Source organism: Athene noctua, chromosome 5 (assembly GCF_965140245.1).
Source record: "Athene noctua chromosome 5, bAthNoc1.hap1.1, whole genome shotgun sequence".
Lineage (NCBI taxonomy): Eukaryota > Metazoa > Chordata > Aves > Strigiformes > Strigidae > Athene > Athene noctua.
Window position 1 is genome coordinate 53,608,041 of NC_134041.1, and position 21,690 is coordinate 53,629,730.

The 21,690-nt window shown below is 44.4% G+C and overlaps 1 protein-coding gene across 6 annotated transcripts in view; it reads right to left on the reverse strand.

Moving 5' to 3' along the window:
• Positions 1-21,690, reverse strand: part of SH3PXD2A (SH3 and PX domains 2A) — a 267,794-nt gene that overhangs the window by 70,893 nt on the left and 175,211 nt on the right. For 3 of the 6 annotated variants that reach the window (XM_074907668.1, XM_074907666.1, XM_074907669.1), the window contains exons 7-8: positions 13,513-13,560; positions 4,293-4,424 (exon numbers count right to left, since the gene is read on the reverse strand). In XM_074907668.1, coding sequence (XP_074763769.1) covers positions 4,293-4,424; positions 13,513-13,560 — 180 coding nt within the window. The remainder of the gene's footprint in view (positions 1-4,292; positions 4,425-13,512; positions 13,561-21,690) is intronic. The other 3 variants (XM_074907667.1, XM_074907671.1, XM_074907670.1) reach the window with 1 other exon arrangement.

Consider the following 21,690-nt stretch of genomic DNA (forward strand, 5'->3'; position numbering starts at 1 on the left):
TTACGCTAGCCATAGTAGCTTTGTTTTACGTATTGTGTGTAACATAATATTGGGAATTGGTCTGCAGTTATGTAATTGCAAAAAAATGGCTACAGTCCTGCTCAGCCCAGAGGAAAATGCCATCCCACGATGCCTCCACTGCAGACATGGCTCCAGACAGCTGCAGAGCAGCAGTGAGGGCAGAGGTGCTTGGACTACACTTATACTTAACTGTCTGTCAGGTTTTCCATTGCAAACACTGCTGCCACAGTTTATAGCTTGACCATTTCAAGCCACATCCACGCAAAACTTGGCAGAGAGGGAGCTGCTCTGGCCCAGTCCCTCCCCTTTCTACCTTAAAGAAATCTGTGTCGGATTCCTGCTTTAAAGTCACAGCATTTCTTTTCTGCAACAGAAATACATTTTTAAGTCATTCCGCAAGTCTTTTTTGGTTAAGGTTTCAAAGAAGCCTGTGTACTTGACAGACAAGCCTTAAGTCAACTATTCACATTGTTATTCTGAAACAGCTCAGAAATGTTTAAACAGTGTTGGACAGTGCAGGTTGGTTACACAGTGCCTTTAAGCGGATCAGTCACTTCTAGCAAGCAACACAAGCGCTGTAACCATAGCCTGTTCCCAGACACCCATCTGTAGAGACTGTTAACCTCTGTTTTTCTCCTGAAGAATTTGTGACCATTGCTACATGCAGATTTTCCTCCTCAGCCAAGGAAAAAAGAAAGAGATAAATGTCCATCATATAACAAGCACACTGTGGGTCTTCTGCTCATGTAACCAGAACTAAGGTTTGAAGGACAATTTTTGTTGAGCCAATATAGGTATTTGCTGCAAAAACCAAGTGCCGAAGTCTGAGAGCTGGTACATTATCAAATAATTTGCTCTGAAGTATAGAAATCCTACAAATTTCTTTCAGTCTAGCAAGGTTTGCTTCTGTGGCAATCACAGCAACAGTGACCCATAGGCTTCATAACTGAGATGAAGGGTTTCAGGAATTATTCACCACATATGCTGACCATGCTTTCAAGTCATAATACTGAACAGAAGCTTCAACTTCAAAATGATGTCCAAGTCACAACTTTAATTGGCACAATAACGAAGGCAACCTTATTCAACTCTTTTAGTGAAACAGAAAACTAAGAATGAGACAAGGCCCTACCAAATGGGCTGGCATGTATCTGCCTGCAAGACTCCTTAAATACCATCTCTTGTATGGGAAAAATAACACTGAATAATACTATATAGTAAATACAACGCATTTACTTAAGATGAAGTTAAAAGCAGCTTGATGATAACCAGGTAAAACTTCCAATAAATCAAACACCAGACTTTTTTCCCTTTCTACTCCTGCCCTCTACACTGGCCCTTGAAAGCAGAGCTTCCTTCCTTTCAAGGGGGCACACAATTTGGAGGCAAACATCAGAGGAGATGGTAACTCTAGCTCACGCCCTACAAGTGTTCAGAAGAAAATATCCAGCAGGACATGAAACAGACACCATTGTTCAGAAACTAGTTTTGAGCTTTCTTATGTAAAAAGCATAGGGCCATTTGACCAGTAAATAGAAGGTGTTTCTTCCCTACAAAGCCATGCAACAGAACCAAGTTAAGGTTTTTCCCACTCCGGGAAACAAGAGAACCATTTAAGTATCCCTAGGCATTAGCCAGCAACTCTATTCAGGCAAGGTTTGAAAATCAAGCAGTCATCTGTGCCTTTTCATACCTAGCTTCCCCAAAGTACAGCTAACACACCCCCAAACCAGACTTATGATATGCTATACACATGTATACACACAAGGAAGTTTGAAATACTGGCCCAGCAGCACATCCAATGCACACTGTCCAGTCTGATGGGACTTCTCAGCCACACAGCTAACAAGCTATCTAGCCGTGCTTCCTTCCTTTCATTGAAGAAATTGTTCCTGCTGCGGGTGACATCCATAACACCATACATCACCTTTGTCTGGATCAGGAGAATAATGAGCTTAATTTATACAATTACAGCTATAGTTTCACTTATCAAGCCAACATAAGCAGTCAGATGAATTACTACACATGTGCCTAGTTCAATAATGTTTTCTGGAGGAGTAATCACCATGTCCTTAGAAGTTATAACCACATCTTTCTAGGCTTGCTTGCCTACTCTAAACAAGATGCCCAAACTCAAACACTGACTCCTGACTTTTAAAAACTGAGACTTGAGAAACTTTTGCTAGTTTCATTACATGCCATTCATAGTGAAGTTAATACCTGTGGTATCCCTAACCTAGGACAGAGTATGTTTGGAGTCCTGTTCTTGGAACAACTAAAACATCATTTCCCTGCCAGAACAGTTTAGACAAGCATCCAAAGCAAATGATGCTCTCTCCATCACCAATTTGTGACTTGTAGATACGTGTATTTAAAACCACCCTATTTTTATTTTATACACATATATATATACACACACATACATATAAAGGGCAAGATCATAGATGCAGTTCAGAGCTTCAGAGTTCCTTCCTTGTTTTACATGGACATTAAGAAATCTGGCTGCTAAGCATCAGAATATGGTCTTAAGAACCGTAATCCAAATTGAAGGATGTTTCTTTAGAAGAGTCACATTTCTGGACCCCCTAATTAAATTCAGGCCCTAACACTCTTCATTTGTATCACCACATACCATGTGGTTCAATACAATATGATGTGAACTGTGCAAGGCAGAGGGGCCACATTAAAAGAAAACACAAAGGAACTGTAATTTGGAATTCAGACACTTCTTGTGTTATTAAACAGCCCAATTCCCTTGGTTCCATAAACCATTATCCAAGACAGGGATATCATGGATATGAATATAAATTGCGACAATAACTAGGCTTGTTCTGACAGCAGTAACACCCACTCTTGACAAAGAGGAGCCCTCAGGCTTGGAAGGGAGGATACTTGTCCACTAGCCCAGCCACAATTAAAAAAGTTAGGACATTTTCCCCCCCCTTCACTCATAACAATTTCTTTAAAGTGGGGCAGATGAGCATTTTGTCCTTTACTAGTCTTGCAAGTGATATGGTCAGTACCCAAGGGACAGGCATTTTTGTTCACACTAGCCAGTGCATTTCCACACACTATCCTTTTGGACACCACACCAAATCACTGGCCAGCAACTGACTGTGTCACTTTGAGCCAAACAAGCATTAGGCTTTCATACAGCAGAGAAATTATCACTCCATTAAAAGAAGGAAAAAAAAAATATAATGCATGATCATCATTGCGGATAACCTGACTCAGAGCCCTGGAAGATGGATTTGAGTCCCAGATCGGGGCGCCCTGGTTCCCCCAAGCTCTGGCGTGCCCAGCACACTCCAGAGCCAGCTGGTCATGAGAGCCCAGCATGTGAAACTACCACGACGTGAGCCTCTGCTTGAATGGCTCGAAATGCCAGCAGCTCCTCTAGATGAGGACACACAAGTCACGAGTGGGCTGGAAACCAGTCCTGGACAACAGCTCTGGATTAATACACAAGGAACACTGGAGGGGAGGAGGGGAAGCTGCTGAAGACAGGCAGTTATTCAAACCAGCTGCTAACCCGCTCCAACCACTCACATGTACAGAGTCTCCTGCATATGTTCAGTCTGACTCAATGCTACCAGGCATCCAAGAGTTAAAGTATACAAAAGACACCCATACAAACACTTGCCAAAAATCTCATTTTCCAAGTGGAAGTTGGTTGTTCCATGGATGGCAGAAGAAGAGATTTCATCTTGCTTTTACATGACAGCCTCTGCCTCCTTGCTTCAAAATTCCCCAATTAACACTTCTGCAAGAAATTTTGAAACTGTGCATGGCCACGTATTTATCTACGCACATTCTCTCCCCTCCCTACTGAGTTCTGGGCCACGGGCTAAGCTGTCAAGCCAAGTTTCATCCCAAGTAATTTTTAAACACTCATCCTATAAATCCTCTGAAAAGGGAGTTAGTAATGGAAATGCTGACAGAGACTTGAAGAGACAGCAGGGCATCTATATCAGTCTACTATACATCAGCTTCATTAGCTGCAGATCCTTCTCTCCTTCACCTTCGTTTTCCATTAGCATACTTTGGCTAATTAACGCACAAAACCTATGAAACATTCTTACAGTAGAAGGCAACATTTGGCCCCCAGCCCAAATCAACATTAAGAAACTTCAACATCCTCAGCCAGACACAGTAACTGTACCAGATGGAGCTAACGTACAACTACAAGTAGTGACGAGGAAACTGAAAGAAGAGGAACACATGCAAAAAGTGGACCATTGAAAGAGGGAAAAGCAGCAAACGTGTCTTACCGCTTTCATTTTTCTCTATGACATCCACAACCTCTCCAGCCTGGAGACTGATCTCAGAGTTCTCCTGCTTCTCATAGTTGGACACCACCACATATTGCTCCAGGATCATGGGTTCAGAGTTAGCATCAGCACCTGGGGAAGGGAAAAAGCAAGCCGTAAGCCAGCTTCCAGCCATGACTCCTTGAGAGCGACCTCCGTCCATCTGATTCACGACAGGCCAACTTGTCACCAGAGCCAAGCGAATCAGCAAACAACCTTGGCTCACAGCATATCCCCAAATGGCTGGCCATATAGAAACAGCCTCCTCTGGCCCACAACCCAGCAGCACAGAGGGACATTGGAGAGAAGAAAAAGAAAAAAAGGGGAGGGAAAAAAAAATACGAGAAGGAGCCGAAGACAGTGAATTATTTGCAAAGTTTCATAATGGATTCCGAAAATAAAACTCTTCCCAACATGGTTTCCACAATCCTTGCTCCCATCAGAGAGAAAAATCCTGGGCAGAAGCAGCATAAATCCACAGCTGAGCCATCCCCCCAGTAAACCCAAAGGAAAAAAAAACAGCTCTCCCCTTGGCGGTTCAGCTCCTTCTCCACTCTAAAGGCTTGAGCTGAAAGTCAAGAGGGGGCTGTAGATGCCAATCATATTCGTCTGCACTGCAGCCCTTAAATAGAAACACATGAGCGGGATTGAAAGAGAGGGAGGTGGGGTGGAGGGAAAGAGGGGAGGGCGGGGAAGAGTGTTTACTTGAAACAGAAGAAGAAGAAAAAAAAAAAGTTATAGCGCCAGATCCTTGCTCAAACACGGCCACCCCCCGCCTGCCCCCCGCCAGCTCCACAGTTCCGCATTCCCTGCAGCAGAGCAGCCCTGAGCGGGACAGAGGCACAGCGTGCTCCGGCTTCCCCCTCTCCATCACCCTTCGGCGCCTTTTTGCAGCCCATGGAGCCAACCTCCCCAGTTGTTTGGTTTCTCTTCATATTGAGGACTTTTGGCTGTCAGAGACAGTTATGAATGAGAGTAGGTTCTCGCACAAAAAGGGGCAAAAGAAAGTGCAAAATAATTTTTCTCCTCCCTTCCCCCACACTCTTGGAGTTTCTCTGTCGTTTTTGATTTCTCACTTTTCCACCCACAAACTGAAATCGTGCCTGTCGGGGTGGAGCCGTGAGGCAGGCACGCCGCAGTGCCAGGTGTGGAGGGAGACCTCCTTGCACTACTGCCCGCCGTGTGAGATGCACCTCAGCTCACCGGTGCAACATAAGTACTGCAGATGGGGGCCTCCGCAGTCCCAGGCACAGACCGATTGTGCTCTGCCTGGAAACTGCCTTGAAAAGTCATGAAAACCTTTAGGACATCAGGGTTTCTTAATCTGCCCTCATTTATATGCTCTTCAAAGCGTCAGAACGGAGCAAAAAGCACCTACAACTTCTGTCTAAGAGCCAACATGCCTTAACGCAAAATTATTTTACAGGTTTCCTGAATTACAGCAACATGTATTAGGGCAGAGCAGTCTAGGCCAACAGCATTATTATACATTTTACGTGTTAAGAGGCAGTTCCTGTGTCTCTAGATTAAGACACAGATGGAAAGGGGAGACAGAAGCAGATGTATGATTTGCTGAAAGTCCCATTTCACGTGATGGGTGCAGAGCCAGGAGCAGACTCCAGGTCTCCTGAATCTCTGACGACAAATTGGCTACCAGAGACGGGAAGGAAGCAGCATGGTTTGAAACTGTCCACCAGACAAGTCAGGGGACTGACAGCCAAGCACAGGATGCTCAGTGCTGTATTTCCAAACACACCGTGTTCATATGCGTTTGGACTAAAGATGCAAAGTGATTCTACAGACAAGTAATTAGCATCCCTGCCAAGAGAGAGGTAAAGAATGCATCAGCCATTAAAACAACGTCCTGTGAAATGAAAATCCTAGAACAAAAGGCAATTAATTCAACCATTTCCTGAAAGGAAACGCTATCACAATGCCTCCCTTTGGACCAGATTTAAGAAATCCAGAAAATTAGAAGACTTACTTGCTCCCTAAGCGTGCCTCTGACTCTCCTCAGGTTACATAGGTTAATTTTCTTTAAAGACGAGTCATCTCCTCTAAAAGTTTGTGTTTAAAAGATTTAGCTTTTCTATACATAGTTGAACCACAACCAGTAGCAGGAATAGGGGGAGAAGACCATGAACTGACGACACTGAAATTTATAATAAGAATTTTCACCATAGCTGTTCACTCCAAATAAGCATCATGTTTCTGTTCATGATGAATGAATTTAGCTTGCATGTTCAGATTTAAACCAGTGCTTATTGGGTTATTTAGACTGTGATGAGATGCCTTCCAGTGTTTCACACTGCTTCCCACACAGTCCCTTCTCCAGTCCAGAATGGGGCAGCAGCATCATCTTCCTTCAACCTATTTATGCAAGTAACAACCCCTACTTTGTTTTAATCTTCTTAAGATAAATATCAGTTCTCTCACCAGAAACAAACAAAAGCTGTCATGGACAGTTTGTGCACGTGCATCAGCAGAGAATTCAGTCTGTGGAAAGGCAAAAGGAGAGACCAAACAGTGGCAAAGGGAACAGGAGACATGCAGGAAGCTACTTGCTAAACAGACACCCCAAATGTCTTCTTTCCATTAATGTCCTAGGCAGTTTTCATGGGAGTAGAGTAAGGAAAAAAAACCACAACCCAAACTTACAACCCCACAGTATTGGCTTGGTGGCAGGAGCAGTGCTTATGTGATGCACATGTCCCTGCTGGGAACAAGGAAGGGACCAGGCTGGAGCACAGGCTGGCAAACACCCCGCCATCAGCCACCACAGCCAAGCCAGTGACTGTGTGCCAGAGGAGCGCCCTTGCCGGGAAACCCAGAGAAACAGTACTTCAAATCCACCTCTGCAACTCTGGCTCCAAAAAAAGTTGGTTTACAACAGGCCAGCAAGATAGGTTTTATCTGCACTCACATGTCCGAAACCCAGCAGGACTTTATGATGCCATTTACTCTATCCTGCCTTGGGTAAGGTACTTGCTGCAGGAAGATTTCTTTGGCACTACAGTGGCTGGTGCAACATATACAATTAAGAGACTGTTTTAACAGAAGCTTGTGTAAGTGTTACAGGGTTCCTATTAAGACAAAAAGTAGGGTAATAAATTCCTTAGTTAGGAAGTAACCAAGGTCAAACAAACTTGTTCATTTACAGCTACAGCAGACCATGCCTAAAGGATATTCCCCTTTGGAGGGGTAGGGTCCCTGTGGCTCCTGGAGTGATGCTCACCCAGGATCAGGCACTGCACAGTGGGGAAGATTTCAGTAACAGTAAAGAAAGGAGGAAGGAGAGAAGGAAAAGACAGAGAAGCAGCTCCTCCCAGTAATCAAAAGCCCTAAACATTTTGTGGGTAGCCTGGTTTAGGTTGTTACTATATTCCCTTCAGGCACAGTCAGTAGGGTAAAAAACTTTAACCCTCCTCAGCCTTCCATCCCCCACAAGCATCTTTAGATGAATTACTCCTCAACGACCCTCAGGATGCCCATGACATCGCTGGTATGTTATGTCAGACTGCAGCGAAGTCCCCAAAGGGGATTCAAAAGAACGAGACAGGCAACACCACGGAGAGCACAGCACCAATTAACACCCACTACCGTGGGTGCTTCCGCATCCCTGCAATTAGTTCAGGTCTAATTTGTAACACAGGACACAACATCGCACTGAAGAGTAATACCCTGCTCAGCGTGAAGCATGTCAGAGAAGAGAGATGCAGAGTGGCACGAGCTCCCCAGAAAGCTTACATGCACCCTACAATGCTCCCCTGACATTACAGCCCCACCTTTTAAAAAAGTGTCTTCAGCCCAGGCAGGAGAAACGGAGAGCAGAGGAGAGTAAGGCTGATATGCCAGATAAAGTTCCCCCCTCCTCTCCCCCCAAAAAGCAGAATTAGTGTTTGGGTTTAGCTCCAACTTGCAAGCCCTCCCCAGAACAGAGCACACGATAGATCACTGGCTGAAATAAGAGTTTGCTTGCCTCTCCGTTTCTTTTTGCCTCGAGTCCGTTTCCTGGTTAAAGTCTTGAGGATACCCCTCCTCCTCTCCATAGGGCTCCACTTTACAATCCTCCCGCTCCTCACCTCAGCGATTCCCTTCCTGGGGCTGGGCAGAAATGTCATCGGAGCTTGTCCATGCCCCTCACAGCTGGCACTATTAAGTGACACAGTTGCACCCTGTCCCGCTCACCAGGCAGCGAGGAGGGAACATCATTCCTCCCGCTGTAACTCTGAGACCAGCAACTCCTGTGAAAGCCTCCTAAATAAGAGCACAGAGCACCCGTTCCAAGCAACGTCTTCCTCCTCCTCCTTCTGTGTTGCAACAGCTAAGACCTATGATGGTTTTGCAATAGCCAAAAATGAAAACCACCAACTGGACTCCAAAAATAAAATCATCTGGATATGGAAATCTGAGACTCCTGATTTTCGCCAGAGTACTCTGTTGTTATCAGGCTATAAACATGTCTACTACTTCAATCCATACAGCGCACAGGCTTTCATATTGCCCTTTTATGATTATCAATCAAGTGTTTACAGATTCAGACTAAATGAATTAGTACTGGGCTGGTCAGTGGAAGTTTTGCAGAAGAAGCCAAAACCACATAAACGGTCAGCGAACGCCATAAGGATGATTCAGAACTGAACAACCAATTGGCAGGTAGTTCAGCTGTTCCGACCTGGGCACAACTGCCGAGAACACGTGCAGGGTCTGCATGCAGGGGCGTCTGGCAAAAAGAGTCCTTGAGTGTCATGGCTTTTCATATGATAAAGCCAGAGCTTCACACTTCACATAGGGAGGAGTAACTGTGGTAGCTTGGATCTAGAGCTGTGGTTTCTTGTTAAAGCCAATTCTTCAAGTGTAAGTCTTTATGTATCTGTGGAAAACTCCTTCTGAGGAAGGATGAAGAAAAAAAAAAAAAGAATACCCAAAATAGCAGCAAGCCTACTTACAATCCTTAAACCAGTCTATTTCCTCACAACATTCATATGCCCAGCTCTAAACACAGGGATTTTCTTCCCCTAAAAACTTTACCTCTTTTTCTTATCTGAAGGACCACATCACTATGATAAATAAACATGTTAAAACTGCATTTTTTCTTTGAGCCTTCCACCAGTGATCTACCCCGAAGTATTTTAAGATAGAGAGCTTAGGTCTGCCTAAAAATTGAGTCAAGTATCTATTGCACACAAGCTAAAAGACAGACTACCACATAAAGCACGCAAGATTACACAACAACTCACAATCTCACAGGGGTCTTGAAAGCAGTTCCTAAAATAACCAGTTTCTAGAGTAAGCAGTGGGATAGGACTGATGAAGCTTCTTACAGATCTCCTTGGGGACAATATAGATTCAGATCAAAACCATGTTTCTAAGCCTAGGATCTATCCTCTATTTGGTGGGAGGTTTTGGTTTGGATTTTTTTTGTTTGTTCTTTTGGGTTTTGTTTTTAATGTGCCCTAAACAAAACAACCAGGCCTTTGACTCATTTCCTGGACACTCCTTCACTCCAGCCTGCCACTCTTGAGGTCCCTTCCCACTTTCCAAAATTCAGGCTGTATTTGCAAGTCAATTATTCTTGGAGGTAAAAGACCACTCACCCCTTGTGGCAAGAGGAAAGAGGATTCATCTCCAACCCTTCTGCTATACAGCAAGCGCCCCAGTCCTAACAGACTCTAACTTCAGATATCAACAGCTCTTGGTGTGGCAGTCCTGAGCCACAAAGCTCTACGGACAGAGACAGAAGTTCAGCACCCCCCATAGCAACTACAGAAATTCAATACAAGTCCAGTCTAGTCTCCAGGTCTTTGCAATAGAACAGTACCGACAAATCCCTTTGCCTCATTACAGACAAAAATAAATATTTGGATAAGTGTATCAAATGGGTTATTAATACACTATCATTTCTGCAGTTGTTTTCTAAGCTTGGCCAGGTAGCTGTTTTATGACAAAAAAGGCAATTCTGTTGTTTTTTTCAGAAAAGAGTTTAAGAAGCAGGCGACACCCTGCTATTCAGCAGAGACAGGATTTAAAGCAGAAATGGAAGTGTTTGGATCTGGCCATGTAAGTAATTTAGGAGGCTCAAAGCTGGAGAAGTTTGGCCTAAAGCCTTGCCCAAATGCCCAAGAATAAAACAAGGTTGAGCACCATCCACTCAGTGATGGCCAGATCAGCATGCAAACCCTCTCATCCCAGGTTATCATCTATAATTAATGTATAAGAAGTTTTTCCATAAGAAAGTATCCATACATACACCTTCCTCAACTCCACAGCACTCGTGCTCTGCAAGCCTTTCAGTACATGGGGCAATAGCTTCCTTGAAGAGTAGCTAAACTCTAGTCTTTGTTATCTTTCTGGCTATACATGTAGGAATCTGGTATAGATGACAACGCCATGAGCTGTATTAACTCCCCCTGGCCCCCTGGGTTGCTGCTACAAACAGCTACAGGGACCAAAGCAAACAGCATGCATTGCTACCAAGAAGGGAATATGACCAGCAATCATAGCAGCAGAAAATTAACCTGATGGCTGGATTCATTCCCCAGCATATGACATGCGTAGTATATTCTAGAGCTTCTAAGAACCAAGATCTGGATAAGCCTTCAAGAGTTTGGGACAAGTGACAGCTTTAAGGTAGACTGTGGCTTCCAGCACTGGAGTACGTGTCTGACGCACAGCTAAAACCAGCAGCAAAACAGCCCCCATGGAGAGCATGTCAGGAACAAGCTTGGCCCACGGTAAATGGCAGGCACTCTCTCAAGCAAGTGCTCCAGTTCAGTTTCTTCCTTCTTTATAGTCCTCAGCCACATTTCCAACAAAATCCTGACAAATGGAGAAATTCAGTGCTGACCTCTGCCAAGTGGAGCTTGTTAGTCTCAGGATTTTTATTTTTTATTTTTGATCTGCTAGGTTTTAAGACAGAGCCAAGAAAAATTAGAAGTAGGAGGGTGAAAGGAAAAAAAAGTTGAGTCCTCTTTCCACTCCTTCTCGGAAAATTGGCTCTCTGAATGGTGATTCCAACCAACTAGGTTACAGGTAGTAACAGTTAAGAAAAGTGAAGTATTTTGCTCACAAATCTGTTAAACTGCTTTGAGATTTTCACACAGCTGCTAGACAGTGTCTTCCACGAGGCTGAAGTCACCTATATACTCTGGCATTCGCCCTAGTCCTGCTCAGCGGTACAACCCATTCGCATTACTCCATATGGCACAAAGCAGACTAGCCAAGGAATTTACTGGCAGTTGGGTGACCCAAACACAAGTACCCTACCACAGCACCTCTCAGGATCTGACTGTATGGTACCCATCTTTTTCCAAAGTAGGAAATTAAATCACTTGCAATCCTTGGTTAGAGTCTCCACTTTGTGGAGCGGGCTCATGCCCTTGGCTGGAGCCTGGTCAGCACCAAAGTGGTGTCTGTTCTAGTCTCCAACACCCAGACTAGGGCACAGATATATACTATGTGGGTATAGATCATGTTCAAATTCAAGTCTGCTCTGTCAGCCTGCCACATTACGATACAGTCCATGGCAGGTCTGGAACAAAGAGTAGCTGTGCTGGGAACTGGGGATTCATTTGGATGAGAACTGAAAGGCCAGGTGAATTGGACAGCACAGGGAGCTAAGAACCTCCCAGAAGACTTCTGAGCAGGACTATGTATCAACATCCACCTTCTCAAGCACCATGCAATGCAATTAATCACCCACATTTGCTCTATCATCATGCACATATTTTTGAAGCCAAACTAGAAACATGCATTTAGCTATAAGCAGTCAACAGAAGGGAAGAAGTTTGTATCTATTCTCTTCCTTGCCCTTCAAGAAGGATGAAAGCCTTAACATTCAATTGTCATTTTACATATAGCAACATAAAATAGTCTCAACAGATGTAGAGAGGCAGAGAAATCCAACCTCACACCCCAGCCAGTAATCTGAGGGCTTCTTGTCATTCTTCCCAAGCAACACCACCTCTTCTGTCTCCTCCTCAACACATTTCCCCCCTGCTCAGTCTCATTCTGTTTCTCTGTTTGAACTCCCTGGTGATCTATCAACCATGAGGCTCCTGTGACTGAGTACTTCAGATGTTTCTGCACTTTTATAACCAACTACTACCCTGCAATTAGACCTACTCTGCTAAGACTGGGCAGAACCCCCCCAGGGATACATTCAACTTCTGTCAGGGATAGCATTTCTGACATCACAGCACTCTTGCTTACTAAAAACCTCAGACAAGCAAGCATTCATCCATTGAAGATGGTGGGATTTTGTTCACATACTTTGAACAAGGGCATGAACTTTAATATTTACCAAATCAGGTATGGAAAGCAGCAGGGGTGTTTCCATCTTTCCTTGCCTTGAGACCTATGTGTGGCCTTAACCATCTGGGTAACCAGGCCAGCATCCTGTACAGACACAGGATCTATGGCTCATGATAATTTTTGTTAAGTCTGAAGGAAAGACCTCTTCGCTTGTATTCCACATCAGGTGACAAATGTTTGCAGAAGAAATTCACTGGTTACTCAGGGGAAGTCCTGATTTCTTAGACTATAAAGCTTAGTTTTTTGTCATGTATTGGACTGCTTCTCCCTAGACCCCTGACACCTCACCTAGAAGTTGTTTCCCTGCTCCCTCCTCCTTCCCAACTCCTTGTGACAAGGAGTCTGATGCTCCATGAAAATTTTGCATTTTCCTCAGAGTCCCATGTTTTGCATTTAAACCATTTCTACTTACTGTGGAAAAGCAAAAGAGCATTTCAGAAGAACAAGAAGCATGTAGCCATTTTCCTTTCCTTTATCTCAACCCACAAGATTTCTCACTTTTGCTCCTCTTCTCTCCTTTGTCTCACATGGAATAGCAGCTGTGCAGGTACTCAGCTGTGGCCAGGGTCAACCCACCACAAAAGGGGAAGCTGCTTTTGATTGTAGCTTTGAGTTGGGCAAGGAATATACAATAGCAAACTATCATCCACTGCTAGCAGCACCATCAAGGTGAGGTAGCAGTCATAAAAGCAAAGCTCTTCCTTATCAGAAATCATGCATCATGAAAAACCAATATCCAAGTAGAGGACAGATCCTGGATATACACTGTCAGAGACTCACATTCAAGACAACTCCAAAACCACACATAGTTTCAACTACAGACTTCTCTTTTTAATAGCATGCACAACACCAAGATACAAGAATTTACCTGGAGTGACACTCTTTTTTGGAGTCTCAGACAAACTGGACATCCAAACTTGAAATCCAAGAAGAGGGCAGCCATGAAAAGAGAAAGTAATTAGAGAAACAAGAAAACAGTCATATCAGACAGTTTGAAAGTTAGCCAAGACAGCTTTGAAAGAAACATTAAGTTTTTCTTAAGAGTGGTGTTGGCATGATGGGGACTCAGTTAAAGGTCAAGTCATAAGAACTACCCAGCTAATTTTTAAGAGACTTGCAGAACTTATGAAACTGATCTGTAGTGACTGGATTTTGAGATCTCGGAATAAGATATGCTCCGAGCTTATTCCCCGTAGGACAGGGAACGCATACCAAGAGACAGTTTGACTCATTAAGCCTCAGACCTGCAAAAGTATTTAGCTTTGCAGCTGTTAATGATCCCCAAAAGACCGACGGGCGACTCGCAGAGATTGAGTTTAGCAAAACCATGCAAGTTTCTACAAGCATTTTGTTACCCTGGAATAGCATTAAGGAAAATAACAATAGACAAATAATGCTCCATTGAAAACAGTACAAAATCCAGTACCTTCAAAGTATAACTAGAAATACCATTTTTCAGTCAATGAATATGAGGAGAAAGCTAACAGAGTTGCTACCAACAAGGTCAAAAGATTTCCCTCCCCCTCCATGAAATGAGGTGTAAATACTTGGTTTGGGATTCTGGGAATAATCTTCAAATGTTAAGTGGTGGTTTTGTTTGGTTTTTTTTTTTTTTTTTTTAATATACTAGAAACATGTTTTAAAAGTTAGCAGGTTTGCCCCCATTTCAAAATAAGAACAGCAAACATTCCTCTTCTGTGGGATGAGGGAGCAGAAGGGCAGCTGTTACTCTCACACAGCATGGAAGAAGAAACAAGGAGAGGCGTTTAATATGATAGTATAAGGATTGCCTAAATTTTGACAAAACAATTCCAAAATGCAATTTTAAAAACTCATCTGCAATGTGGAACCTAGTTCTGGACCCATCAGTTTAACAGCAGAGAAGATGCACCCTTCAACCACTTGGAGGGGCAAGCTATACTGGTGGCCTGACTTGTTACTGTGTCTTGACCGGCAGAATATCATGAAGACAGCCAAAAATCAGTAATAGATTCCTAGCACGTATGTAACTGAGAAATTGCTAGCATGATACAAAGCATAAGAAACAGCTTTCAAACCTTCCCACTGGAAACCAGAGGTCCAAGAAACACATTGCTGCATTTCCTCAGCGCTAAGGGAATGGTGAGGTTTTGAAATCCTTTCTTTAGGTCAGGCACACAATTTTCATTGCCTTAGAGCAAAACTGGAATTCAGATAGATTTGGTATTTTGCTTACTTTTCAGTAAGTTCTCAATAGTGGCAGTCTGGAGAAAAACGTGAAGTCTTCCAACCATCTAACTCCTAAACCCATACACTGCACTGTCACAACACAATAAAAAATACACCATGATAAATAACAATAATTTACTTTGGATTACCATTTAAGCAAAAAGAAAAGGCTCTGCATCGGTAGACTACAACAGGAAATCATCTGGCAGAGTAACTTGTGCTCTAGCTTATGAAGGGAATATACAGCATGTTTCTATTACAGACTCAGGGCACGCACGGGAAAGGGTGTGAAGGACTTGTTGTCAGCAGCTTGTCTACTAGCTTTTGAATAGACTTCCACTGCCTTCAGGAACAGGATTATGAACTTCAGTCAGCTGTCAGATCTTTTTCCAGACAGAAGAACTTGAATATGGCAGTGATAAATAAAGCAGACGTACTGCAGGAGCAACGGGGAAGATTTCAAACAGGTTGTCCCAACCCAAGATGGCACCAAAAGGCTGAAACAGCCAACAGCTAGAGACAGAGGGAATAATCTGCTCTTAACGCAAGCTTAGGGCTAGCCTGGATCTGCCTGCCCAAGAAGGGAGGGAGTTTAAACCTAGATCTGCAGTAGCCGTATCTACAGACACTTAGCATGAGATCTCAAGGAACAAACCTTTACCATAAAAGCCAATTCTGTTAGCTACTATCAATTATTTTTTTAAAATTTCTTTTTAAATAAAGTATTTCCTCTCCCTGTCAAAACCACTGGTCTAAAACAGAATAAAAGGGCAATCTAAGTATTAACTGGTAAACAATCCCACAGGTCTCCAATATGGGCTCCCCAGCCCAAGAAGCAGCATAAAAGCAGCAGCACTTCTCAGCTGCCCCAGCCTGACAGCAGCTAGATGTGGATGAGGTTGCTTCTGAAGCAGAAGACAGCTAGCATATTTCAGCTGCTCCTGCACATCTGCTTAGCATTAAACTTCCTTCTTGGGGATTTTTTTTTTTTTTATTCCAAGACGTTTAAGTCCTAATTGCTACCAGCTTCTAAGAGTTCCCCCTACAAATAATAAAAATATCAGACATTAGTGATGGATTCCACTTCACAGAGAGCTCAAACGAAGAGCCGCAGAGGGAGCCATGGTACGGGGAGGAGGTCAAAGGCCCCAGAAGCACACTGTGCCCGAGCCAACAAAACACAAGCTTTGAATGGCCCTGGGTTTCCCCTTTAGGACAGAGTTTTACTGGAATTCTGCATGGGGCTTGGAGCCGGTTTCCAACGGGATTCATAATGGTAAACGAACAAACCCTCGCTTCCTGCCTCTCCTCTCCCCTGTCACTGCACAGCCAAGTGCCGGCTGGTCTCAGATGACTTGGAGGTGGAGGGGTGAATCTCAGTATTTGGAAGGGAAATTAAAGTTGCCTGCTCAAAGCAAGCCACTCCTAAGGCAACAGCATCCCGATTCTGCTCCTAACACCAACCCCCACAGCCCTTGCTGCTGGCTTCAGCTGGAGCCAGAATAAACCCCTCCAATAGGAATTATTTTTAAAAGCTCAAAAGAAACATGGGTCCATAAATTACAGCTAAGCCACGGGCCAAGGCGGTTGTGAAAAACACAGAGGAGGCTCCCCATTGGAGCCGTACTGCACAGAAATAGCAGTGGAGCAGGCATGTCACTGGAAGTGGCCACTGAACCCCATCCCATCCGAGCTGCAGCCATGGAGGTGGGCAAGCCCCAAGATGGGTCAGATGGGCTCCTCAGGTAGGGAAGGAGAGGAAAGGAAGGAGTTCTGGGGGTAAAGGCTTTAAAGACATAACTAAGCTGGTTGCTATGGTGAACAAAACAGATGAAATGAATGATTTTAGATCTCACCAGAAGCTTTTCTGCTGTCAGTGAGACTGGTTGGTTTGCTGCTCCTCCCACCACTGGTAAGAGAACAGGCACCAGACTGCTGGGAACCAATGCTTTACACTTGCAATACAGTCCCACTCATCTCATTTTAGCAGCAGATTGTGACTTATGTGCTGTTAGAGCAGAGAAAACTTCAGGAAAACCTACAAAAGCTAGAGTCAGTCTAGAGTCAAATGCATGAGCTCAATGCTCTCAAAATCAAGGAGATGCCACATTCATGTTTCACATTGCATTGCACATCCAGAGGATTCTTGGTTCAGCAGGTGCAGAGAAACTCCTCCTCCACAGACATTTTAGCAGTAGCTACTGATGCAGGTCTCTTTCTTCGTAACATTGCTTAAAATTTTCAGTTCAATTTTGAGTCCAGTATTCATTATTTAACACTGCTATAAAGGCTAGAAGGAACACCCTCGTAAAGATTCATAGGTTGCTTATTGCTGGGGCTATCAGGGACATTTGTAACTTTTTTTTTTCTTTTTTTTTTTTTAAATAGTGTCTTTATAGCTGTCTAGTCTATTAAGCTACATATTTCCCAAAAATATTCCTGCACTAATTCTGGGGAATTGGATCACACTGGTCATGAGACTCAGCATGGTGGTAGTTCTGGCCATACAGCCCTTGCTGGAGCACACAGCTGAGAAGTTAGCATGGCCCAAAGTCCCAACAAGTGACCTGGATGTGGCTACCTTGCTTTGGAGGGTAAAAAGAGTTTAATTATACAGGCATGACCTGTTCTATGGAAGTTGCCTTCCACAGGAGATAACAGTCCTAGGTCCATTTAATTAATAAGACTCTCGTTGTCACGAAGCCCCGCCTTAAACATTGCCTAGAGATACTGAAGTCTCCCTGCAGCTGTTAAGGTGCACCTTAAAATACTGAGGATTATAAGAACAAGCAGCCATGCTGAAGAGATTATAATATCTGAAAAAGACTGGCCCTTTCCAATAGTGATCAATTCTGTAGGTCATTAGTCCTCTCCATAAGGAGGTACTACTGATTCAGTTATTCAAGGAGCAGTCACAAGTGCAGCTGAACATTTTGCAGATTCATTTCCCAGACATACACACTTCCTGTCCTAACTGGAAGGGTGAAAAGAGACTGAGCACTGCAGTCTTAGAGTAAACTGAAAGTATACTGGCTTCCTGGGAAGCCAACAGTCAGTGCTCCACTCAACTTCAGGGAACTTCACTGGTGGTCCAGTAACTGGCAGTGATTCCTCAGACTGGAGCTGAGGGAAGTAAATACTGCTTCTACTCATCACTGTTCAAATAAAAAGGCATTAAGAGAAGAACGGAGATCATCCCAGCAGTGGTATTTTGTAAATCAGCAACAAGTGGGCTGATAAGGTTGTTCCTTAGAAGTGTCCATTTCTTTGAAGTGGCCTAGAACTTTGTTTGTTGTAATGTTCATCACATGTGGCAAAACAGAAAACAGAAATTAAGCCTTTATTTCAATCTAGATCTTAGAGGTCAAGCCTGCCAAGGATTTGGTATAAATGAAGTGGCACGTAGTTGTTGTCCTGAGCACTCAAGTGGGACACCTTGCTACCCAGAGCAGGTAAGGAAGCCCAGTAGGCCAGTCTTAGTCTACTCAATCCCTTCTCTAGCTCCTCCAAAGCTTCTTGCTGGGCTTTTGCCTCCACTTCTCCCTTCATTGCTTCCTTTCTGCCCTCTTCAGACAAGCTGAGGAACAACCTACTCTGCCTGCCCAGGTCAGGCTGGCCACCCATGCAACCAAGAGCAGGAAGCTCGATGAGGAACCTCAAAACTATGGGGCATGTTTTTGCTCCCATCTGCAGACAGAGCACCATGCTCGGTGTTCCCCCATACCCTTGTGAACCATCTCCAAACCCTTCATCCCCCAGACCCACTGACCATTCTTTGTCAGTCTGTCTCCAGGTTTCTCTCCACTAGCCCCTTCCCCTTCAGCTGAGGCTTGACACTTTGGTTAAAAGGTGAGGCAGTAAGATGTAATAGTACTAGACTAGAGAAGAGAGAGAGAAATACTTGGTGCTGCTAACCTTCCCCAGGAATGGAAGTACTTTTACCAGAGAATTACTCTGATACAGAATCTACATGTAGCTCTACAATATAAAACTGCTTGGAAAGAGGAAAAATGCAAATAAGACTCAATCTGAATTGGAACTATTTTCACACATTTCTGGCTCACACAATTAACTCATTCAATTAGGCAGAGAACAACAGAAAGCCAGAAAAATGGGAGGATGGCACAGAGATGTTGCAATTGTTTTGATCTGTTTCAAGCACTACTGCTCAAGGCACCCTGTTGAACTGTACCATTGATGTTTCTCCCTCGAGGCTCCAGAGGGACCTGAACAAAAACAACATTTGTGCCCAGTGGCTGACCCAGGGTGGGCCTAGTCAGCCATTACACTTCCTAGGTACCACAATGACAGATTTATTTGCTACTGTAATTGCTGGGCAAGCAGCAGCCGCTCCAGTCCCTCACCAGAGCAATCTAAATAAGCTTTTCTTACTCTTATGTCTGTGGGATGCTGCGGCATCATGTTTAAAGCAAGTGCTTTAAGATAGCTCTTGAAGGAATACAGAGATATATTCAATTTCTTTACCAACTGGGAGACTGCATTTTAAAGTAAACCTCTCATCCCTGCAGAGATACATCCTCTTCTATGCACTTGAAGCAGAACATCACCTCCACTCCCCATGCCATCTGTTCAAAATGCAGAATCTTAAGGGCTACATCTTGAAAAAAAAAATGTGACTAGTACATTATCAAACATGCAAATCCAGCTAAAGCGCATTAAGAGGACTGGCAGCAGGCATTAAATAAGGCCTTTAATTTTAGTCCTATTCACCGAGTTCAGCCCCATCATGGACAGCCTGTGCAGGGCTTGTACTCAGGAAGAGGGGCTGCATTTGTGCAGGGAGTGGGGGCAGATGTGCTGAGCTGCAGTGACGAGCCCAGCAAGTACCTTCCTCTCTCTGGCAGAAGTGGCCATTCCGGGAGCTGCTGGGGCTCCTTGCCTCCCCAGCACCACACTGCAGACCAATCTCAGACCACTTCCACTTGCCACGTAAGCAGAGCTGTCTGGCGTATGCTAGACCCACACACACTGCTCAGAAAATGTTCACATCTGGCTTTCACGTGACTTGAGCGTGCCTCAGAAATTCATCATCTGGATAACTCACTCCTGCAGGGGAGAAATCCACAACCAGAGAGCCTTTTCCCAAGCCAGAATGGAGCAGTGGGGCAAAAGGATCATGTGCTTGACAAACAGCACAGTGACATGCTCACCAGCTGCATTTCCACAGCCTCACACAGTCCTTCGTCCTTTCTAAAAGTACAAACTTAAAGAAAACTTAGTCCCAATTTTCTACTCTCTTTACTTCTGCAAAAGCCCATCCTAATCCCATTTGCAGACCCAGAAGTATCCAACATTGTTTAGTTTTTGTTCTGGCAGCCATAGCTCATATTAACTCTTTCCACATGGCAAGCAAGGACTGCTTCCCACATGATCACTGTGGTACGGCCCCTGCACATACAGTTTTGTAGCAGTTCCCAGTTTTGCTGGAAAGTGCCTAGAATATCTGAACACTAATCCACATCTACAGCTGTACAAACTGAGAGCATCACCCCTCCAAGGAAAAAAACAGCCTCCAACACTGCCAAAGAGGAGGGCAGAGAAGCCCCAGCCATTGCACTTGGAAAGTCACAGGTACGCACACTAGGGTTCAAAAAAAAAGAGCAAGAGTCAAATCCCAGCTGTGAAGAAGCCATGCTGCCAAGCACAGAAATCGTACCACAGCATCAACATGTCCAGGCAGTCTGTTTTAACTGGCAGCAGACTGAGCTGGCCAATTGATGCATACATTATAACTCCTGCCGAACACCTTATAAGTAATGCTTCCAGCCATCTCTGGTTGGATGAGCCACTCCATCCAGAGCAGATTGGTGGGGATTTTGCCTATCACACAGTCCAGATGCAGGCCAGCCAGAAAGTGACAGGTATAAAACCACACACAAAAGCTGGAGGCACTTAGGGAGCACTATTTTAGGGGTGAGTCCTCTCAATAGCCTAAGGACACACACTCTGTCACATCCAGGTTTCCTTCACACAAGAGAGATTCAAGTTTCAGGAGCTCACTGACCTGAGACTAAAGTAATCTAAAACATGCAGGTAAGAGGTCTGCTCCTCTCAGCCAGCCAGACCCATATAAGTCACATATGGATTCCTGCAATGGCTGAGGACCATCACTCACCACTCCAGCTCCCAAGTGCATTTCTCACCTGCCTCATCTAACATGCCAGAGTCAAAATCTGATACCACACAGTTCTCTCTGTGCAAGAGAGGAAAAACCCACACAGGCAGCATTAATACCATCTGCCACCAGCAGACCGAGGAGGAAGGCAGAACAGGAGCAGATGGAGAACAGAGGACTCCTTAAAACCATGAGAAATGCCATTACACCCCCAAGGTATCAAGCACTTTCTCAGAGCTCAACTAAAGGCTCTCCGAGGCATTCACAAGGGTGCATGCTGTTCTGCCACTCCTGTGCCCTAACCACACCTCATACTTGCAGCCTTTCCCTGCCCACCCAGCCTCCCTGCCCTCTCTCCCCAATGTGGGGCTCTACACAGCATCAAAACTGACCTGGGAACGGGGAAGAGCACAAACACATTCCTTTCTCTAATCCCGTACCCTGTCCCCACACTTCAGTTTAAAAGCCAAGCAGCAAACCAAAAAACCCACACAACATAACAAACAACTCTTCCACTCTTATCCTGTCTTCTTCCCTCCCCAGCATATAGGCCACCCAGAAGAAGACAGTGATCCTATACATCCAATGGGCCACATGGTTTGTCAGCAGAAAACTGAAGCAGTGCAGAATAAAGTCTCCTATCTGCTCTTCTCTTCAGTAGCCTCAGGCAGAAGTCCAAAGCATTTCAGTTTAAACAGTGAC